General features: G+C 54.6%; 6 protein-coding genes across 6 annotated transcripts; 3 read left to right on the top strand and 3 right to left on the bottom strand.

The window, feature by feature from the left end:
* Positions 1–619: 619 nt before the first annotated feature.
* Positions 620–2,439, top strand: BBK36DRAFT_1170794 (cysteine desulfurase; the record flags this gene model as incomplete). Its single annotated transcript, XM_024895491.1, has 3 exons — positions 620–872; positions 953–1,776; positions 2,017–2,439. The coding sequence occupies 3 exons, from the start codon at positions 620–622 to the stop codon at positions 2,437–2,439; spliced, it is 1,500 nt and encodes a 499-aa protein (XP_024747542.1).
* A 954-nt stretch (positions 2,440–3,393) lies between these two features.
* On the top strand, positions 3,394–4,015 carry BBK36DRAFT_1124824 (hypothetical protein; the record flags this gene model as incomplete). Its single annotated transcript, XM_024891200.1, has 2 exons — positions 3,394–3,702; positions 3,764–4,015. The coding sequence occupies 2 exons, from the start codon at positions 3,394–3,396 to the stop codon at positions 4,013–4,015; spliced, it is 561 nt and encodes a 186-aa protein (XP_024747541.1).
* A 374-nt stretch (positions 4,016–4,389) lies between these two features.
* BBK36DRAFT_1178665 (MFS general substrate transporter) lies at positions 4,390–5,768 on the bottom strand (the record flags this gene model as incomplete). The annotated part of the gene is made up of 3 exons (XM_024896140.1): positions 5,514–5,768; positions 5,212–5,404; positions 4,390–5,049 (listed from the first exon to the last, which is right to left on the bottom strand). The coding sequence occupies exons 1-3, from the start codon at positions 5,732–5,734 to the stop codon at positions 4,390–4,392; spliced, it is 1,074 nt and encodes a 357-aa protein (XP_024747540.1). The 5' UTR covers positions 5,735–5,768.
* A 5,906-nt stretch (positions 5,769–11,674) lies between these two features.
* Positions 11,675–15,556, top strand: BBK36DRAFT_1123922 (hypothetical protein; the record flags this gene model as incomplete). Its single annotated transcript, XM_024891119.1, has 2 exons — positions 11,675–14,041; positions 14,108–15,556. 2 exons carry the CDS (start codon positions 11,675–11,677, stop codon positions 15,554–15,556), a joined length of 3,816 nt encoding a protein of 1,271 aa, XP_024747539.1.
* Positions 15,557–17,187: 1,631 nt separating this feature from the next.
* Positions 17,188–18,305, bottom strand: BBK36DRAFT_1143044 (repressor of RNA polymerase III transcription MAF1; the record flags this gene model as incomplete). The annotated part of the gene is made up of 2 exons (XM_024893568.1): positions 17,188–18,219; positions 18,300–18,305. The coding sequence occupies 2 exons, from the start codon at positions 18,303–18,305 to the stop codon at positions 17,188–17,190; spliced, it is 1,038 nt and encodes a 345-aa protein (XP_024747538.1).
* Positions 18,306–20,409: 2,104 nt separating this feature from the next.
* Positions 20,410–21,281, bottom strand: BBK36DRAFT_1143043 (adaptor protein complex AP-1 small subunit; the record flags this gene model as incomplete). The annotated part of the gene is made up of 5 exons (XM_024893567.1): positions 20,410–20,439; positions 20,589–20,863; positions 20,944–21,061; positions 21,176–21,209; positions 21,271–21,281. 5 exons carry the CDS (start codon positions 21,279–21,281, stop codon positions 20,410–20,412), a joined length of 468 nt encoding a protein of 155 aa, XP_024747537.1.
* Positions 21,282–22,176: the final 895 nt, after the last annotated feature.

Here is a 22,176-nt window from a genome sequence, read left to right as displayed (position 1 = left end):
AGCGCACCCGACCCCTAAGGTTTGACTGACAGCAGACCTCTACAGCACATGTCCTACAGGCACAGACAGGTACAGGCACAGGCAGCGAACTAATACAGAGTACGAAGTGCAGCTCCCTCCTCTGATCCACGGAGAAGACGCCTAGCAATAAAGACTGATGAGCATCTCGACTTTTACAAAAGTGAATGCGCACGCACGCATGCATGTAAAGGTTCACCACCAGCTCTCTAACATGACGTCGTTGCCTCGATATCCGAGAACCCAGTTTAGCCGTCGTCTCATGCTAAACCGCCCTCCCAGCACCTCGAGCTCCCCCGCGGAGAGCAAGTGGCCAATCTCGGCCTTTGCATACGCACTTATTCGGGTCAGATCGATTTGCGCCCATCAGCTTCCCTGCCGGCGTTGAGCCGGAGATTCCTCAGACTGCCCATCCAATCAGATTGCACAGTGCCGCACGTATCACCGAGCCACCGAGCCGATCGTTGACAAATACCTACCCCGGTATAAATTTCTCGGTTTAGAGAAAAAAAACTATCGCCGTCTCCCCTCAACACCTCCAACCTCTCGCTTTGGCTGGAGCAGTTTTTCCCCATGTAAACGATCCATCCGCACATCAGCCATGGCTAGTATTGCATCGTCAGCGCTGAGGTCGGCGAGCCGCCTCGGCTCCAGCTCGACGCTTGCTGCGGCGCCGTTGCGCGGAATTCGGCGGGCTGCCCTGGTGGCGGCTTCAAAGCGGCGATATGTGACCGAGTCCAAGAGAAACAATGCGCAGGTCGAGACGGCAATCAAGCTGGACAAGAAGGACTTTGTGAACATACCTCCGCAGATGGAGGCGGGCACGTCCGACATCAAGGTCAGCCCGATGGCCGGTATGTCGTCCTCGGTTATCTTTTGTTGCCAAGCAGCAACGAGCGAAGAGTATACACAGAGGCTAATGCGTGCATTGCAGAGGTTCTCAAGACCGCAGCCGTCATGGAGGAGGGCCAGCGGCCAATCTACCTCGACATGCAGGCCACCACGCCTGTTGACCCCCGTGTCCTGGACGCGATGCTGCCGTTCTACGTCGGCGAGTTCGGAAACCCCCACTCAAGAACCCACGCCTACGGCTGGGAGAGCGAGAAGGCTGTCGAGGAGGCTCGACAGCATGTGGCGAACCTGATTGGCGCCGACCCCAAGGAGATCATCTTCACCAGCGGCGCCACGGAGAGCAACAACATGAGCATCAAGGGTGTTGCTCGATTCTTTGGCCGATCCGGCAAGAAGAAGCACATCATCACCACCCAGACAGAGCACAAGTGCGTGCTGGACAGCTGCAGGCATCTGCAGGATGAGGGGTTCGAAATCACCTATCTCCCTGTCCAGAATAACGGCTTGATCAAGATGTCGGATCTCGAAGCTGCCTTCCGGCCTGAGACGGCCCTGGTCAGCATCATGACTGTGAACAACGAGATTGGAGTTATCCAGCCGATTGAGCAGATTGGCAAGCTTTGCCGTGAGAAGAAGGTCTTCTTCCATACCGATGCCGCTCAGGCCGTCGGCAAGATCCCCATCGATGTCAATGCCATGAACATTGATCTCATGTCTATCTCATCACATAAAATCTACGGCCCCAAGGGCATTGGCGCATGCTATGTCCGGAGACGTCCGAGGGTTCGGTTGGACCCCCTTATTACTGGTGGTGGACAGGAGCGAGGTTTGCGAAGTGGTACCCTGGCACCACCGCTCGTTGCCGGCTTTGGCGAGGCATGCCGCGTCGCCAAGGAGGAGATGGAGGTATGTCATCATTTTGCTTTCTCTTCTTCTTTCAACTGCTTGCTTTGCTTCCCCCCTTCCGCATTCGCGTGATGATCTGCTTCTACATGCATGGCTTTCTGAATGGCCCGTGACAAGGCCCTTCGTGTTGAGTGTAGCAAACTGTCTGATTCTTGCGGTTTCCCTTTGTCGTTGTTTACCCAATCTTGGTTCTGAACGATCTTGTCGGTTGGGCATGGCTAACAGAGCACCTCTGTATAGTACGACTCAAAGAGGATCAAGTTCCTGTCAGATCGACTGTTGAGTGGACTGCTGTCTATGGAGCACACTTCCCAGAATGGCGACTCCAAGTCATTCTACCCGGGCTGTGTCAACGTTTCATTTGCCTACGTCGAGGGTGAATCGCTTCTGATGGCTCTGAAGGACATTGCGCTGTCCTCTGGTAGCGCATGTACGTCGGCCTCGCTTGAGCCCAGCTACGTGCTCCGAGCGCTTGGAAACAGCGACGAGAACGCGCACAGCAGTATCCGATTCGGCATTGGCCGCTTCACCACGGAGGCCGAGATTGATTACGTCCTGAAGGCGGTTAGGGAGCGTGTCACGTTCTTGCGTGAGCTCAGCCCGCTGTGGGAGCTTGTGCAAGAGGGCATCGATCTGAACACGATCCAGTGGAGCCAGCACTAAGGATCGCCTCGAGATTGACATGACGACATTTGGTGTTTGGGGGCGGGAGGCTACTTATCTATTGGGTCTGGGTATGGGTTTAAGCGGAAACTTGACGGGAGTTTGGCCACAGTCGGCGGACATTACGCCAGACAGGCCACTGTACATAAGAGCACATTGTAGTGTAAGATACCTGATCAACGCTCACTACTAATTTACGAGCATGAATAATGACAATTTTCAGTCAGAATGAACATATCTCTGTCGATGGCATTGGCTTCTTGTTTGCAGTGTGATCTGGAAGGGAACATTCGAGGTGCTTCTGACAGGATGATCCTCTTGCCGTCCAACCGGTAACCGTGTTGCATTTCAAACCGGCAATTCACGCTGTTGGCTGTTTCAAGAAGATCCACGGCAGCCAATAACCGATTGATTGCAGAATGGCATCAACATGTCAAACATGTCTGTTGATCCATTCAGCTGGCACCAGTGTTTGCCTGAAGCTACATTGAAAGCGTACCGTCTAGGCGTCCTGTCCGGTGTCACAGGCGAGTCTCAGTGGTGGCCGTCACTGACGCCGCCATGACGTCAGCGCGGCCACCTCCTGCGCCACAGCCTAGAGAAGACGTGCCAAGATGCTTCACAAGCTCAAACGGCAATCAGGGTAGCAATGACATCAGCGGTGGTTTTGATGGCCGTGCGCAGAAGTGCATCTGGTGAATTGGCTGGAAGGAGCTATGCGTGGATGGCGGCTGCAATGATCGTCATCGTGGAGCATGATTGCGGCTTCCCGTGATGCGGCGATGTTTGGATGTAGTATATAAGAGCTGCTTCTGCTGCTCCGGTTTACATACTTTGGGATATCGGATATCTCAACACAAACAACAACAACAACTACCATCTAAACAACCTACAAACCACCACACGCACAACACTCAACCTTTTACATCTTTGATTCAATCTAGTACAGCCAAAATGTCTGACACCACCAACAACAACACCAAGCCCTCCACCCTCCAGTCCTACGTCGACTCTGCCACCGGCGCCGTCCAGAATGCCATTGGCAACCTGACGGGCAACACAGGCGACCAGGCCAAGGGCCAGACTCGCCAGGAAAAGGCCGATGCTGAGTACAATGCCTCTCAGGCGGCAGCCAAGCTCCCCGGAGGCACCATCTCCAGCACGGGTGCCTTTGCCAAGGACGACCCCAACAGAACCGAGGGCTCGTGGAACCAGACCGTGGGTGCTGCTAAGGAGACGCTCGGTGGTCTCGTCGGCAACGAGGTAAGCTTCCCTTTTGATGTAGTCTACTCTGTAAATACAGTCATCTAACATGGTATTATAGTCTCTGAAGCAGTCCGGACGTGAGCAGAACCTCGAGGGCCAGCAGCAAGAAGCAAAGGGCCAGATTCGCGACTACAGCCACGGATTGGGCGACCGTGCCCAGGGCACCGTTGGTAGTGCCGTCGCGGGCCTTACGGGAGACAAGGAGGGCCAGATCCACTACGAGCAGTTGCACGACAAGGGCAAGACACAGCAGCGTGGTGCCGAGGTCGACATTCAGAAGCAGGCCGAGGCCAAAGAGGCCAACTACTAAGATGGGACATTTGTTGGTGGACGGGTGGAGGAAGACTGATGGTGTAGAAAGATACCCCTAGTGATAACGAATATCGTTGCTGTGATTATTCCCTAGTTGGATCGGTACCAAATTGAAAGATTTGATTCCTCAAACTCTTTGCTCACTGTGATTGATTTTGTGTTTGCCTAATGTCAACGAATGCGGCATCTTGGACTATCCTGGTGGCAGTACCAAAGCAGTAAATATATTCGTCTGTATCAAAATCAAATGTGACATGTTTGTTAATCTAGCTATCTTCAATTTCGCGACTGTGGCTATATGATCCTTCCCTTCGTTATGGGTGGCATCTCATGCTGTGACTGTTATTCAGGGGTATTTTCATGAGCACGACCTTAAACATCTACCTTCCGGACCAACCACGTCAACACGCAAGTCGCCGTCGAAATGACCACGCCAAGGCAAAACGGCAGTCCCAACCACGTCCTGAGCCCGATATCAAAGAGCGGACCGATAATCAGCTCGCAAGCCAGCATCCCCAGAACCTCGCCAGCAGCAATGACGCCAAAGACGGAGCCCGTCCTATGGTCCCCGACAAGAGCAACGAGCAGCGTACGGCACAGCGTCGGGACACCAGATCCCAGCGCAGAGACGGCGACACCGAGAATGACGAGGCTGACCCTGCCGCCGACCATGAGGAAGAGCGATCCGAGGACGAAGAGGACGACGCTGGCGCGGGCGAGGATCCTGTCGCGCTGGAGAGGCGAAGAGGACGACGACGACGATGCGCTGCTGCGGTAAAGAAAGTAGGACGCCGCGGGGAGGATGAGGAGCAGGGTGAGGAGGGTGACGGCGGCGTTGAGGGAGAAGAGGAGGGAGGCGCGGGAGAGGGGCCAGTCGAACTGGATGGGCATGATGCGCATGACGACGCCGTACTGGGATGTGACGGCTGGCATGGCGAGGATGGAGCCCGGGAGGAGGTATATTGCTGGGCGGCGGAAGAGGGCTGCGAGGACGGATTTTGTGGCTGCTGCTGATTGGTGTTGGGAGGGGGACTTGTTGATGGGTTGTTGTTGTTGTTGTTGTTGTTGTTGTTGTTGTTGTTGTTGTTGTTGTTGTTCTATGGTTTCGGTGGTGGTGTTTGGGGGTTTGTTGTTTGTGGTGGCGGTGGTGTCGTTGTGGTTGGAAGTGATGATGGGCGTGTCTTCGCCGATGACGAGGATGGGAGAGTTGCGTGCTGGGAGGGTCTCTGGCATGAGGAGGAGGAGCAGGATGCCTCCTGTCGCGATGAGGCCGAGTTCGAGGAGGAGGGGGCACCAGATGGAGATTTCGGCGAGGTGGTTTGCGATGAGGGGGCCGAAGAGTTCGGAGGAGAGGACGGCGGCGACGACCCATTGGAAGCAGGTTGCCCTATTCAAGGAGTCAGTATCAGCACATTCTCTCAGGGACAAACTCATATCTATGTATATAAGTATATACTTTAAGATTTGGAGAGTTTGGAGATGGTGATGTTCCTTACCGCTTCGACTCGGGAATCACGTCAGAGATGCTGGTAAAGACCATGGCCTCGGCGACTCCGCGTCCGCCGCCGAGGAGCATGATTGCGCCGGAGCCCCAGATTGCTCGCAGCGGGACGTCGCGCCACTTCCAGCATATGAGGAGGGTGTAGCCCTCGGAGAGGAAGAGGCTCACGATGCTCAGGGCGAGGATCGGGACGCGGCCGAATCTGTCGGACAGCATGCCCAGGGGGAGAGCCACGAGGGCGCCTGTTTGTACGCTTTTGCGTTAGCCTCTTTGCCCCTTTGATCTATCTGATGATTTCATGCATGGCGTTTTGTGATTGGGAATGTGGTGTTTGCTGTTTGTTGTTGTTGTTGTTGTTGAGACGACGTACTTGCCAGTGTATCAGACACAGAAGACCCGATGTCGATGATGTTGAGCTCCCTCTGCACCGCTCTATCGTGACATTCCCGCTCGGGGAGGAGTTCGTCTGAGGAGAGGCCCAGGTGGTGCTTGCAGATGATGTCTTGCCAGAGCTTCATGGACGGGTAGTCGCTTATCGAGAGGCCGAGGTTGATGACGAAGAGGTTCACGACGAGGAGGGGGAGGAGCCATTGCGTTGGGAGCGTGGGACGGCGGATTGCCAGGGCCATGGCTTTGTGAACTCTCTCTCTCTCTATATATATATCTTTTGGCGCTTTGAAGAGATGGTGAGGGTTCGAATGTGGTTTTGCGTGTGAGTTGTTGGGGTGGATGGTTGGCAGGAGACGTGCTTCCTTGATTTTTGATTTATACGGTGGTGTCGGTGGTGCTTCGCTGCTTTGCTACCGGCAACTCGACCTCGTTCACCAAGAATCGCAGGAAGACAAAATCAAGATGTAGTAGAAATAAAGAGAGAACAAAAAAAAGTCAATCACAGTAGATACGGCTGAGTTCAACTAATCAAAATCACCAGGAAAAAAAGGCGACTCCTCTGAAAAGCTTTTCTTTTGTTTTCTTCCATCTCGCAGTCAAAAAAAGCAGAACAATGGGAACCGATCAATCAAAGACAATAGCGTCAACAGGGCGTGGCTTTTCACCCGCCCCCTTTTTTCCCACGACAATAATGCATGCCGCCGCCCAGAAAACCCCTCCGAGCAAACATATCTCTTTTCTTCGATTCCGTTGCATCATCAAAGACTATGCTTTGACCTGTTTGGGCGCTGAATAGTTGTCGCATTTCAGCTGAGAAACTCGGGTGCGTTGTTGGAGCTGAGGCCAACCATATAAGTGGGCGACTTGATGCAGCTTCCCGCTTCTACTATCGATATTTGCACGGACGGTAAAAGGCGTGAACTTCTATATGGAGGCTTTCCTGATAATTACTTGATTGCGTGGTGGTTATTGAAGTCTATTGATCATTTCTTCTATTGATGCAGTGCTCAGTTGATGGCTGTTGTTTGTGGCATGAGTTCCTACGTGCAACTATATTGCGATTCGTGATTGGGCGCACTTCACGAGACTCCTGTTCGTCTTATCGCCGCATCACAAGAGCAGCAGCGTCAAGACTCGATTTGTTTGGCTTCTGGTACTTTGAGCAGCATCGCCTACTCTACAGCTCAGTCATCATAGAAGAGTCCTAGACAAAGTATGTTGACATCGCGAATCCTCCTTCAACCAGCAAACACAATAGAAATAAACGCACAAAGACCAGCATGTCAAGAACAAGCACCAAAAGCAGGGAGCTGATGCACCTCACGTAGGTTCCTAATCCTAAGGAAACATGCATAACCGGTCCTGAAAAAGCCATTTGGAGCAGGCAGACTTTCTTGTTGAATACAGAGTCCACGAGCTGTGTGCAACTTACAGCCATCACTTCCTACCTACGCAGCTGTTACACCGCAGGCAACCCCTCGGAACACATATATTCAGAAAGGCCGTTCAAGGAACATATAACAGTTTCGGCTTCCAGCATATGCACGCCACCGAACCTCTCTGAATAAGCGGCGGCGCGGGCATCGGGCTTCGCCGAGCCGACTTCAAATAAGTTTGTGTGTTGTCTTGGGGTCTACGGGAAGCCGCCTTTGTGCTACGCTCCTCCATCCGCCCTCACTGTTTGCTCAGGCTACAAAGGAGGAAGGATGCCGATGCGGAATGTTCGGGGTGGCAGAGCCATCTGTAATCCTCTGTCGATCATGAGCATCTCCTTGTGGGGTGGAAGCACCAATGATGAGAGAGATGGTCTTCAAACTTGGATTGGACGAGGCTGGCCATAACCAGGTGATGAATATGCCATGCATGCACGCCGCGGTGCTCCCCATTCTCCATTCATGGCCACTCCAGATCTATAGCCATCAAGTGGTGCCTCGACCTGCATGTTCAAATGATTGTGCAAACGTTGGTTGAGGAGTCGCTGCATGCATCCTTTACATGTTCGAGGACAGTGTTGGTGGAAATCTCGACATCTTGGCACCTTCAACTGCCGCTGTCCATGCTGGTGGGCAACAGCATCCTTTGAAGTGAAAAGAACGTCCGTCGTCACGCATGCTTCCTCGTCGTACAAGAGCGGCTGCCCCGGATGGGATTGCAGACCGGCTGGCCGCTTCATGGCGGCTTGGTGAATCCCTGGCCGACGTCTTCTGCGTCGAAAGCCCAATGTCCTGTTGGTAGACTGTAGATACATAGAGCTTCCATGTGGTTGCAGAGGTGTAAATCGTGCTGCCCGTACGCGTTAGCGCTCTATGCAGTCAGCATCCATCTTCGGGCAGGTCAAGCCTCGTATGCATGGACATGCAACCGCAGCTACACTCGCCAAAACGAAGATCACCAGCATACTTGTACTACTTGCAAGGTGGTTGCTGACCACTTGTGAATGTAAACATGCCTTGGCAGTTCCTTCGACCTGCCTAGCAGAGAGAACTCGTACTCGTACTTGGACGCGTCGTCACAAAATTGGCGTCGAGACATGCAGAGGACCATGTTATATGGATGTAGGGCGGCGGCTTATACAGGGAGGGACCAAGCAACTGAGATAAGCGATCGGCGGACGGGACAAGCCTGACAAGTTGTTCCTCATTAGGCTTACTTTTCTCCGTACACACTGACCCTGAACTTGCACGGGCCTATTAGAAAAGAATTGCTCTCATGGGCCTGGAAGAACTTCAGTCTGCCCGACTCCCGCACCTCTGTATAAGCCGTATGGGTAAGGTAGAAAGACGAAGATGGGATAGGTTCTAGCGTGGAGGCAGGCTCGTCAAAACAGCGTCGAAACGAAACGGCCGTGGCCACTCCCTCTCGACTCTTAACCGAGTCCGGCTCGTCTCGTCTCCTGGCCATGGCGTTGAGATCCCTTTGTTGATTGGCTCAGCACCAGCAGAGACCAGAAACGCCATAAGGTCCGGCCCCGGCAGCCACCCCGGCTCGGGACTTGGGGTGATTCTCTCGGCCATGGAGATTGACCAATGCTCCTGGGTTCGCGAATGAGGGGGCAGTTATTAATCAGGGCACTTACCTTGAATGCTCCGCAAATCATACGTCGTGCCTTGCCAGCAGCCAACGCGTTCATACGAGCATTTGGTGTGTAGAACAGCTGCAACTGCAGTGTATTACTGTGAGTATGAGTGCCAGGCGTCTCGTCCCAAAGCATCGCGGACTGGCAAAGCGAAATGCTGCTTGCTGCTGCTGGCTCGAGCGATTCGACTTCGTCATGGTGGCTGGGAGCTGAGATTAGCCCTTGAACTGGCGCTGCGACGACAGCTCTAGGGAGCAAAGGTAGCGGGTGGCGGCGGCTGGTCAGTGCGGCGGCAGCATGTTGGAAGAGTCTCAAACATGCAAGCAGACATCCATCTCGAGAGTGTGAGCCATCGCGAGATTGTGCTCTTTGCCGTCCGTAAAGCATCGGTATGCTCGTACTCCGGAGGCCAATCGTGAGGCTGAGAGTCCCATGCCCCTTACCGGATGAGAACATCAATTTCTGAGACAACTGTCAGCGTAGGATGCTATGTATGTATCTAGGCGGGCTTCTCTGATGCGTGGAGCGAGCAATCAGGGCCGATGTGCGACTGACTAGCCAGCGAGGCTAGCAGACGGAGCAGCGCATCTTATCTCGTGTCGAGTCGCGCTGCCCTCAGTGACGAGAGGCTAAAGGAGGTAGTGGACAAACTATCAGCCTTCATTGCGGATGTTCCTTGCCTGGAAGGCTTGCTCCAGACCGTAAACCTCCGAAGACTCCAAGTTGTAGTACAGGGAGGAAGCACAAACAGGCAGGAGTCGGAAGCCGATGCAGGTGCAGATGGATGGGGTGGAGGCCTGTGCAATGCGAGGGAGTCGAAGGACGGTCACCAGCCAACGCAGCGCCGTTTTCCTGTGGTCGTTGATGCCAGGAGAAGCGCCCTGCAGACTCGGTCCTTCGTACGACAGGCGAACTCTGGACGAGGCGAGCGAGAGGCTCGTCATCAAGCAACGGGCCTGTGCTGCTTCGACCTTCCGGGTCCCAGGAAAAAGGAACAAGAGCCAACAGAACCGCAGCCATCGTCGACGCGTGAAGTCGTCCCGCAATCAATTTGGTCCGACATGAAATTGAACGGCACCGTTGATGCGACCCCTGAAATCTTCCGCTGCTGATTCGAGCACTGGCAGCTCCTTTAGCGGATGTGGGGATGCGGCCAGGGCCCCCCTGACGCCTAGAGAAGCGCTAGGGCCTCTGTGCTAGGCTCCTTCAGGCATCCGGCCAGGCCAGTTCCAGGGCCCGTCTCGCCATGGCTGCTGGGTGGAGGCGGGACTCTGCAGGATGGGGTCTGGGAGAAGATTTGGAAAGCGGCGAGCGAGTCGGCCGTCGCGGGTCAGGGCCGATGGGGACAAGTATCGTAAGAGATGGGAAGAATGCTGCGAGATGATGGAAAAGGTGAAGAGTGAAGAATCGAGGATTGAGGGAAGAAGAGATAACACGATTAGTCATAGAGGGCTCAAACGGAAGTGTTTAGATACTCGAAGGGAAGGCACGACGAAGCGTCTGATACTCGGCTCGGTGTCAGCTTTTAACGAGGCGACGATCGGCACTTGGACGCAGCACAGAGTTCCTCCGAAGATTGGCTGTTCCTTTTGGTCGCAAGAGTACATGTACGGAGATGGTGAGAAAATCATTGTGGCACGCCGATCCCTTGCAGGCTTAATTTAGAAGAGCCCTGACTCTTTTTTGCCTTCGATCTTTGTTTCGAACAGCACGCACTTCAAACCTCTTTTCTATGCGCAAACTGATTCGCGGTACTGAGGGCTACTACCTCTATATTCGCAGCGAGCAACAGCGTTAACTCCTCGTACTGCCGCTAGCGAAAGGGGTCTTCATTTCAGCAACAGAACGAGAGGCGAGGACTCGAATCCAAGCTGCAAAGAACTTGAAGTGACCTCTGAGAAGAGTCCCTTTTCCCCTTCTCTCTCTGCCGTCTTCGCCAATCTCCCACCGTCTTCGTTTTCGTCCAGGCGGCCTGTGCTCAGTCCCTCACCTCGCCTCAAATCGTCGCAAGTTTGCCCATACTTGTCGGTATGTATCACGAGTGGTACCGGCTATCTTCAGTCTTCTCCTTCATCCCTTGACGTACTTTTGCATCTTCCTCGCAGCAAATCTCACCGTCTTTTCTTCCTTGCCGAGTTGTTGCGTCCTATTTGGCCGCCATCCCGTCAACTCAGCATCTGATTGCTGCTCTCACCGTGGCACATCCAGCTGCTCACCTTGTTGTGCCTTTTCCCCTGCGCCTCTTCCCAATCCACCCCAGGCTGAAACCGCCTTTAGCCACCATCTGCCATTTCTCGTGTGTCTCATCATCCCGGTCCCTGGAAAGCCATGTGCTTGCGGGCCTCGCCATTCCAGTCGTTCGATTGTCCCGGTTCGTAAACTAACAACGACCAGGGGGCCCTTTCAATCGACAGCATTGATTATTACCCTTTAAACGGCCCCATTGCCACGAATAGCTAGGTACCTAGTCGCACTACTCTCCTCGTCGCCTATCCCCATCGCCTGCCGACGAACTGCAAAAATTCCGAGACGGATCCTCTCCTGGCCTTTCTTTTCTTCTTCTTTCCCTACGCTGATTCCGTGCTACACACCACCCAGCCTTTCCGGGAAAGGTGATGGGCGAGAAACAAAGGGAAGAGGCAAGCCACGGAGTCTTCACAACCACATCCGACAGATACCCAGCCTCAGCCATGACGGGCTCAGCCGTCGAGTCGCGCCCGACGAGCAGCGTCAACTCGTCGCGCCAGGTGCGCTCGCAGAGCATCTCCAGCGACAGGAATTCGCGCCAATCGCGGTCACTCAGTATCTCGAGCGATAGGCCTTCGACTGCGAGCCACGCCTTCTTCGCGCCTCCGCTGTCTGTATCGCCAGAAGCCGCCTTCATCGCTTCCACTGCAGCTTCCCAGATCATAACCAACGACCACGACGGACAGCCAAATCCCTGGTACGAGGAGCATGGCGTCGTGCCCTCGAGGGAACCAGCCCTGATATCCCCCGCCGCCCTGCAGCTCGTCAACAGCTTCCTCGACCAGCTACTTCTAAACTTCCTGCAAGTTGCCAGGTCGACTGCCCTCTCTGCGCTGCGACCAGCCGTCTCGGATGTGCTCAAGCCCAAATTGGCCAAGGAAACCATAACCAATGCCGATGAAGAATTGAAGGAGTACATTGGTGGCTCTGAGGATGAGGAATTTACCGACCCTCAGAGTCCGAATGCCCAAGACTGGGATGTTGTGCTGGCCTGGAAGCGAGCCCGATTGCGGTGCATGGTCTACTCCTCTCTAGGAGACTTGGAGGAAGAGGACGAAGACAAGTACATGAAACAAGAACATCTCGAAGTGGGCGAGAACGAACAGGCCTCCGTCATCATCTCGCCTGCCGTGGCCATCTTCCTGACTTCAGTCCTGGAATACATCGGCGAGCTCACGCTCACTGTTGCAGGGCAGGCGGCCAGCCAGAGAATGCGGTCCAGGCTGGAGAGGGAGCTCAAGGATGGATCACGTAGTCCCGCTGCCATCGTCGAAAGAATCGTCGTGGAGGATGTCGACATGGAACGAGTCGCGCTCGACCGAACCCTTGGTCGCTTGTGGCGAGGATGGAAGAAGAGGCTGCGTGCGCCGGTGGCCGAGTTCGCTCCCGGCCGATCTCCCCATATAAGCCACATGATAACAGATGGCCTCGCCAACGGCGTCAACGATCGCAAGCCTCGTGCTACTGAAGATGAGGCCAGCCCTGCGGAGGTGCGCGATCAGCCAGAAAATGCCATTGTAGAGGAAGTTCTTCCCATGAACATTCCGCTACCTATGGGGGACAATGACATTGCTGAGATTGAGGTGCCGGGATTGGCCCACTACAGTGACGAAGAAGAGGAGGACGAGACGGAAGAAGAAGACTTTGACGCGCGCCGCATCAAGTCATTCGCTGGTACAACCTCCCTAATCGAAAATTCTCTGGCTTCGGAGTCGGGTCACTACGCCACCTTGCTTGGCCTTCACAGGAGATCTACCTCCCTGCCGACCAGAGGGTCGGTTTTCTATGCGACAGCACGCCCGAGCTCCAAGCCTACCGAAGCAGAGAGCGATGCCGCGCAGCCAAAGGAGGCAGATGCAACTCCCGAGAACCAGGGGAGCATTTCCAAGAAAGCCCGTGACTCGGATGAGAGCGGCTCAGACGACCTGGATGAGCTTGTCTACGAAAAGGCCGAGATCCTGACTTCATCGAGGGTGTCTATCTCGAGCACTTCCTCTCGTTCCGCCTCAGATTCGGGTAAGGTTCTGCATCTGAGTCGGTCTTCGAGTGTACGCTCTGCGCGCCTCATCGACGTACCACCCCGCAGCCCCGTCACCACTCGTCCATCATCGCAGGAATTGGCTGAGCGGCCGCGCGCAAAGACCGTTTCTGGCTCTAGCCCTCTGTCGCGCGCGGGAGGCGCCGACGAGCTACGGACGGCCAAGGCAATCGACACCAGCCTCCGGACGGCAGTGATCGTGGCTGCCGCAAGGTCGCCCGTAGAGAGGACAAGACCAACGATTCTGGGCGCGGAAACCATCTCTGAGTCTGACGAGGACACTGATCAAGTGAGCCCTACTATCACGCCCATATCATCGTCTCGAACCCGAGATCAGCTCGGCCGCCTTCCACATGGCTTGCAGACGAACATGTGGACAGCTGATCGGCCGGCTGCCCAAAGCGACCAGGCTCACCATGGTGCCCGAGGAGAGTCGTTGAGAGCCACCAAAAGCGCCACCGATACCCAGTTTTCAGATGTCCCTTATAGGGCCGCCGCGTATTCGAGTCGACAATCTCCCAGGCCCGCAGCCGAACAGACAGTGCCGGAAGAGAGCGAGGAGGCTACGTCGTCGCTGAGCTCCGGCGTTCCCACTCGCCCGATCCACACGTCCAACTCATCCACATCCTCGAGCCGGTTCAGAGCGGTTAGGACCATCTCTGACGACGCTTCGAGCCGTGCGGAGAGCATGGCGCGCACATTCGAAGAGCTCATTCAAAGCAACCAAACCATCACATACACGTTGACTCCCGAGAATATGCGTGATATTGATGTATGTACTTCCTTCTCTGTCTTGTCATTATACTCAACAGCTTTATTTTGCTGACGCTTTCTCTAGGTCCCGACTCCTCATGACAGTCCGGTTGTGACCAAGGCCACGCGGAAGAGTGAAGATATGATGCGAACTTCACCGACCCCTTCGAAGGCCTCACCCTCCAACTCGCGGACGCAGCCCTCTAGCCCCAAGGTCCCTCCGGAGAACAAGCCCAAACTCTCTGGACCAATTCCTCGGGCCCCGCCGGGAGCTACCTCCTTGTCTGGTCGCATGGGCGGTTCTCAGGCTCGTGATGCTCGCGCCCCCGGCGAATCGCTTTCAGACTTTGCCGACTTCCTCAAATCTACAGGTCCTCCGGGCGACAGAGCGCCTGCAGCTCAGCGCAATGTTCACAATCCCGTCACCTCGACGAAGAGCTTTATGGAGTCCCAGCAATCCATTTCTACAATGGCCAGTCGCAATACCAACCGAAATCGCTACCAGCCCCGAGAGGCCGCTGCTACCAGCAGAAACGACAACTCGGATCTGATTGACTTTATCCGCCAAGGCCCACCCATCCCGGGTAGCCAGAACCACATCCCCCGGCATGTGGCTCCCTTCCGCAACACGATGGATCTGGAGATGATGTCTGGTGCTGGAGGTGGCCGAGCAGTGGATGCGGTTCTCCCCGACATGCGGCATAGCCAGGCTTCCACGGACAACTCGATGCCGTCGGTACACTCGTCCATCAATTCCAGCTCCGCCCTTCTCAAGAACCAGGGCAGGTCAAAGGCGAGCAAGCTTTTTGGCGAAGAAGAAGAAGAAGATGATGACATGGTCATGCCCATGCCTGTGCGAAAGACCCGCCGTGTTCGCGATCCATACGCAATCGACTTCAGCGACGAGGACGAGGACGAGGACGACTTTGACATTGCCCCCAGGCCTCCCGCGAAGAAAGAAGAGAGTTTGGCGGAGTTTCTGATGAACTGCGAACCTCCTCCTGCGCCGCCGCCGCCCCCAGCCTTGTCCATGCAAACGCCCAAGAAGAAGACGAGCACGCCCAGTTTAATCGGCCGCTTCACTCGCAGCGGCTCCAAGGAAACCAATACCTTGGTTGACTCTCGATCAATTAGCAGCCGCGCTGGCGCCATGGGCTTCACCAACGATGTCCGTTCGCTTAATAGCCGCGTGGGACTCGCCAGCAAGTACACGCCGATCCAGATGCCGCCGGGGTACGATAAGTACGGGCCGATCAGCACAAATCCTCCCCCTGTGAGCAAAGCCTCGATGGATCGACCTCCTCCGGTGAGGAAAGCCTCCATCGAGCGGCCACCTCCTGTGAGCCGAGTCACGATGAAGCGATTCGAGCCCCGGGAGCCTGCGTTCATGGGCGAGACGGGAGACCTGGCGAAGTTCCTGCGCGAATCAGAGCCTCCGCCGGAGTTTGTTCCTCCGAAGACTGCCAGCCAGCAGGATGAGCCCAGTGGATTTTCCAAGATGTTTGGGCGGAGACGGAAGGCGTCGGTAGCTTGAGCCGAGATGTCGAGATTTACATTTTTGAGCTTCCTTTCTTGGTACCATTTCCTGTTATTATTATTCCAAGGCATGACCTCGCGCACTCCATTCCGCCTTTCCGTACTATAATTTGCGGTTTTTTTCCTATTCCTCGAAAGCATTTCACCCCGTACTTGTGCTGCAGATGGGTACTCATATAATGGTCCAATCTATGGAGATTGGATAGGGCATTGGGCGGCAGCGTGCTCTTGACATTATCTTCTTTTCACTTGATTACATCTTACATAACTGATACCCGATATATTCAACAACGGAGACGGTGGGCATACAAGTCGAGATATAGGGCCGCTTGATAATGATCTCGTTACGTCTTGTTATTTCTGGACGACGGACAAGCAAAGGCCATTTTGCTGTTTATCATACCTCTTCTTTTGTTCGTTTCTTCTCTGCGAGATTTTTTCCATTTAGCTCCGTCGAGTTGCGTTATATAGATGAATACATGGCTCGTGCTGCATTTCTTGTGTTGTTGCTGAGTTGAAGAATAAGTGTAGAGAACTTTGAGTTGTTATCCCCAAGTTACGAACCTAATTGATCAAAGCAGCCAGTCTTTACGGCATCATTTCAATCTTCACGACATCCTCCAGTCACTACGAGATTTAGAACGCTTCAAGGAAAGATGATGGAGCATTGATACATTGAACAACCAAAACTGCATAAAAAGCCCTTCCCCCCATCGCACAGCGAAAAAGTTGAAGCTGCTTATAAACGTATTACCAGAATATCCCATGTTGATATGTTCCCCAGCGAGGCGCAATCGAAAGCCATTACCGCGTTAAAACCATATATGTACGTTTGAAACCGCCCAATTCCCCCGAAAGCGGAATCAAGTTCGGAAACAGAGAAGAAAGGACTTGAAAGAAACAAAAGTCATGAATAAAGGGCGCGTATGAAAAACAATGCTGGGAGAGGGCATCGAGTCCAGAAAGGATTGATTACCGAATCCAAGCTCGGGGCAAAAATAAAAAGGAAGAGAGAAACAAAGACGAAGCAACAAGAGAGGTAGCCACCCATCTCACAGAGGCCACCGATATTTCCAAAACCAAATGCGCGTCACGACATGGAATTTGAAAAGTGAGAGAAAAGAGGTGATAGAAAAAGAGGTGGTGGAGAGAGGAAACCTCATGAAACGATGCTGACGATAGGCCAAACGGCAACCATAAAAGCAAACTCCCGGCGACGATGTTCCCAGCCGCTCTCACCGACCAGAAACCAGACCCTTGCGCCACGCTAAATGACACACACACACACACACACACCATAATCGTAGGAAAAGCAGAAGGCGATGGGCAGAAGAAGCCCATGAAGCCGATTCCAAATGAAACAGCACAAGGCAGGCAGAGAAGAGAGAGGTGGAGAGATTGGAGAAGAGCATTTGCGGCTGCAACTCGTCATCCTCATGATCGGCAAAGCCAGGAGTAGATGCAGCTCCAGGGCGATATACTGGTAGAGTATTTCATCTCTGGAGGACGATCTGGCCAATCTTTGTCATGTCTCAGGCGCGAATCCTTGTTGAAAAGACACGGTAGTCTCCCCGATCCCACAAGGGGACCAGGCTGAGTGTCAGTCTCGTCGATTTAAGCCTGACCAGCTTAAATCTCCATCCGTCCTGCAATGTCCTCACTCATGAGCCTCTCTCTCCTTGGACTTATCATTTCGTCATCGTCGTCATCATCATCTTCTTCGTCTTCGTCCTCATCGATGGGCTCATCTTCAGCCATGTCGTCGTCTGAGAACTGGACAATGTCGCCATCCTCGCCACGGTTCCAGTAGAGGCCATCATCCAATGGCTCCTCGTCGTCCTCGTACGGCGGTATCAGCTCGGCGTCTTGATCGCCCAGCCAGTATTTGGCGCGCTTCTTTGCGCCGTCCGACTCAAGCGCCGTGTGTCGCTTGTGGAGGCCACCCTTGGCGGGCCGCAGGGTCGGGCTCTGTGATGATATGACGGGCACGACGCGGACGTAGAGGTAAGCGACTCGCTTGAGCGCCCTGTTGAAGAAGAAGTAGTGCACCGCCCAGATGGCGCTTTCGTCTTCCTCAAAGGGGTCGACCTCTGGGTGGTAGCTGAAGATGGTGCACTCGTTCAGGCGCATCTCCTTGTTGATCAGAGCCCAGCAGTGAGGCCCCCACTGAGCGTTTACGTCACTGCCCACTGAGGAATCATACGAGGTGCCGATCTCAACCCCAGGCCGCGTGTTTTGCAGGATCGAGTCCAGGTTGGCCATGACGCGCTTCAGATTCCGCTCCCGCTTAAAGTCGCCGGGCCGCAGGACGTGGGAGAAGTCGTAGTGAGGGTGGCTGGCGTTGAGCGTGGCAATCAGGTAAGCAAACGTCCGCCGGCTGGAGAGCTCGGACAGCGGGCCAAATGCGCTCGAGTGTGAGAAGAGCTGCATGCTGCGCGACGTTGCGAGCATGTGCTCCCGGTCGGGGGGTGACAGGCTGGCGCCCAGCTTGAGCAGCGCGGCATGCTGGGAGCTGAGGTCCTTGTCGATGTTCTTGTAGAGTTTCTTGTCGGATCCGGTGGACTTGGTCGTGTACAGATCGCATCCGCCCGTAACGTTGCAGTCGGGAGTGTTGAAGTTGAGAGCGCCGGTTACGGCCTCGAACTCTTGGACTGGGAGGTACTGCGGCGGGGATGTCTCGTCAGCATCGGGGTTGTCTCAGGTCGGAGTTGAGCTGCGTGCGTCTGGATAATGCCGCTCACCTTCATGTTGGCTGACAGATGCTGCTGTGATTCTGCATTAATAGATGACGGGGAAGAGCCAGTGTCGAGAGATAATGTGCGGTGATTAATGTGAAGAGCGTCGAGGCTGGCTCTCCGAGAGATGAGCGGTGAATGCGGCGGGATGATGTATGAGGCGTCTTCGAGCGGGTATGATTAAGAGTGAATCATGTAGTGTCGCTTCGGTCAGGTGGTCGTGCTGCGCGCAAAGAGACGACTCCAAAGAACGAGGTCGGGCCGCGATGCTTTGTTAATTGAAGCGCCTCTCTTTTGGGGAGTTGCGTGGTCGCGGATCCGCACGTCGATCAAGTCGAAACAGGGGGAAGCGGTGATGCGACACGAAGGCGGTACAGAGCCTCTGTCGATTGCTGTCGAATGCTGTCAAATGAAGTAGAGCGATTGCTTTGGTAGTAGTTGTAGTCCGAGGGGAGGACAATGATAGGAGAAAGAAGGAGGAGGAGGAGGGATGAGGGCTTGGCGATGATGCGGCAAGTCTCGAGAATGTGAAGTCTAATAACAGGGTCGAGGGCCGGCAGGCACTGGTTGCCGGTTGTCGACGCTAAAGAGCAGCTGATTCGGCTGGATGAAGACCGGATAGATAGAAGAAAGGGGGGGGAAGCAGATTGGAAACAGGATCAGAGCAGAGCGTGAGATGGACTGCAGTTCGCCTTGGTTAGTGCATGGGATGGCCAGGAGCCGGGTCGGGGGGGTTCAAGTCAATGGTTGACACGCATTCATCAGCGGTTGGCAGTGACATCAACTTGGCACCGAGTCGGCAGATGGTGGGGGGGCTCTGCTGCAGCCGGTGGGGGGGGGGAATGCGATCGCTGGACTCGCTGTAGTTCCGGGGAGCGATAGGGGCGCTGGGGCGCTAGAGCAGCGTTGTCGCACCGCCTGTAGCCGTGATGAGCGAACGATTGAGACAATCAATCAACCACCTCGAACCGGGCTCAATTCCAGCCTGTCGACAATTGCTTGGGCCCTCTCGAATTGAGCTCTTGCTGATCGGGCTGAGGCTACACAGGAGCCGGCTGCGCCAGCACGTCCATCGCCATTTCGTGCAGCGCCCACGTTGTCTGGGCTTGCTTCCATGGCGGTGCGGGTGCGTCGCCTCTCCTGAATGCCCCGAGTCCGATCGCGCGTCGGCTGCGTCCGGCAACGGCTGTGTGGACTGCAGTCAGACGATAGGAGCGGTATACTAATGCCGCCAGCATGCCAGTAAGAAGAACCGCAGCATGGCGATGCTCGCTGCTAGTCATGGCGCCGGCAAAAGAGGGGGCCCAGGTTGACGGAGTGGGCGGTTCTGGCGAGCCCATTTGTCGGCGTCAGCTTCGGCCCTGCGACGAATAACGGCTCATGGAGCTGCCACGCGCGACAATCGACACGATGAGGCGTCTGGTTTGTAACGTGATGATCCGAGTGAGAGACGATTGTGTAAAGCAGGTTGAACGGGACTCAATGACGTGGGTAAATCTTTTTGGATTTGCTTCGCAGTTCTTCCGTCTGTCTTCGCGGCTCCTGGTACATTAGATTCACGCCTCCAAGGAAAAAGGCCAAGTCCTCATCATCCTTGCCCATGGTTGCCGGCACACAACGTCCGCCGACTCCGAGGCATTGGTCCCAGATAATGGGACATCCACGGGTTGCTTCTGCTTTCTCTTGACATGGGAGAGGATGGTTTTCCATCCTCCAAGATCTATAAACACAAAGGAAATAACGCCATGTTCTCTCTCTCTCTCTCTCTCCCGACACACTCCACATGACTCTCCATGTCCCCTTCTCGCCATTGTGTCTTCCCTTCCCGTCGAAGAGATGCTCAGCCTTCTGAGACTTGTGTATCAGAGAATTCCCACATCGCGAAGCTTCTCAGCGATCTGCTCGGCCTGCTACGCCAGTGTTAACTATCAGGTCCATCTCAACTCTTGCGCCTTCATGACTCCAAGCAGCTGGTGGGACGATAGGAGGGGGGCTTTTGTTGTGTGGTATGTAGCTGGTGACAGGAAGCGGGCGGGTTTCGAATACTAGTCGGTGAGAACGGATCGCTCGGCCAAGGCTGCGCGGATGCGTAGCCATCTCGTCGTGATTGTCGTAATTACATGAGCTTGGTGACCTCATCTTCGACCTTTTGGGTGTGAGGAAACTCGGTGTCAGCTGTGTCACGTCGCATTGCCGTAGTCGAGAAACGAGATAGCAAGAAACGTATCATGCCGGAGGCGCGCGCCAAGAGTCGGGCGATGCAGCAGTCAAGACGAAGTGCGAAAAACCACTTACCTCCATGTCTTCCAGTGAATCCTGCTGTCCGATACAGCGCAGCACATTCTTCTTGCTGCTCTCCTGTAGCTCTCCCGCAAGAAGCAGTTCGTCGAGGATGTAGTATGCCTTTGTGAATGAAAAGATGATGTCGAGCTCGCACACGTTGCCGTAGTACTTGTCCATCTGCTCGACGTATCGGTGGATGATTTCGAGGGTGATGAGCTCGTTGTCTTCGGATGAGCAGCCGGCGATGAAGAAGAGCGATGCGTATCGTCGGTATACAATCTTGGTGTCTGGACGATGGCGGATGCGTGTCAGCTACGAATGTCATGCAGCGACAGGGTCCACATGTATGAAGGCGTTCGCAGCGCACCTTTGTATTCCAAGAAATTGCACATGCGAGTTCTTCGGGCGAGGACCAGCTGTGATACGTCCTTGACGATCTTGGCCTTGTCCTTGGGGGACAGCGTGGTGAACCATTTGGCGAGGCGCTGTTGGCGAGAAGAGTAGAGGGTCAGCAGGGCATCTTCACAATAAACCAGGAGTCGTTTTCCATCGCCAGCAATCGATGTCGAGGGCAATGGGAGCAACGGGGAGCAACGCACCACCTTCCCCTGACGGGACAGCAGAATCAAGTAGCTAGAAGATGCGAGTCAGCATCAGTCCGACTTCGAGGAGCGCGGCAGAAGCGTGGACGCACTGGATCGCCATTGTGACAGCTCTCTCTCACATCACCGAGCGCGAGCCGATGACGGTTGGAGGCGAGAGACGAGATGCGGTCTGAATAGAGTTGAGCTGGTGTCTGTATGGCCTTGCTGAGGGTTTGCAGGTCGGTGACGAGGCAGTAGCGCGTGCTGGCGGGACGGAGCCTCAACCCAATGGGACTGGACGGAACCTGAACCACTGCACTGCGCTGCGGCTGCTGTAGGTACAGTGGGCGAAGTAGTCAGTACTTGACACCAGTACCGTGATAGGTTGGCGCTCCACGTACTGGTACTGCGCTTATGCCCCTCGCCCGTCTTGGTCGCCCGGACAAATGACAGTGGTGCTAAACCAGAGCCTTGTCCTTTTCGAGCATCTGAGCCAACCGGCCGGAAGGGACTGGGAAGGGTCAATCAACCCCGCGTGGCTTCGCTGACTTCCATCGACGACTGAAAGTCCATTCCAACAGCACTCTAATCAGGGGACTTTTCCTACCAAGACAACTCCTCAAGGTCTATTCGAAACAATAAGATGGCTTGTGAATGCCGGAAGACAAGGACAGAAGAACGAGAAGGACAAGAGTACGACGTTCGATGAGCACTACCTTACCATTCAATGTTGAAGCAGGTGGGGAGATTCCAAACGTCACAAGCACATGTAAACATCATACATACAATACAAGCAATAACAGCCGGCCACAAAGAGGGCGGCGGCACATATATCACCCTTTCCCCTCCTCCACCAAGCACCATCCCCCGATGTCGCCATTATTGCTTCCAACGCGCTCAAGCATACCCTCAAGACCGCACTTTCAGCTGCTGCTGCTGCTACTACCTCCTGACTAGATCAAGGTAAAAAAATCTCTTACACAAGCAAACAAAGAACCCTCGATCCTTTGATATCC

The sequence above is a fragment of the Trichoderma citrinoviride genome, assembly GCF_003025115.1.
Source record: "Trichoderma citrinoviride strain TUCIM 6016 unplaced genomic scaffold BBK36scaffold_11, whole genome shotgun sequence".
Taxonomy (NCBI): Eukaryota; Fungi; Ascomycota; class Sordariomycetes; order Hypocreales; family Hypocreaceae; genus Trichoderma; species Trichoderma citrinoviride.
The sequence above is the reverse complement of the archived record's forward strand: the minus strand, read 5'-3'. Positions and strand labels throughout refer to the sequence as shown.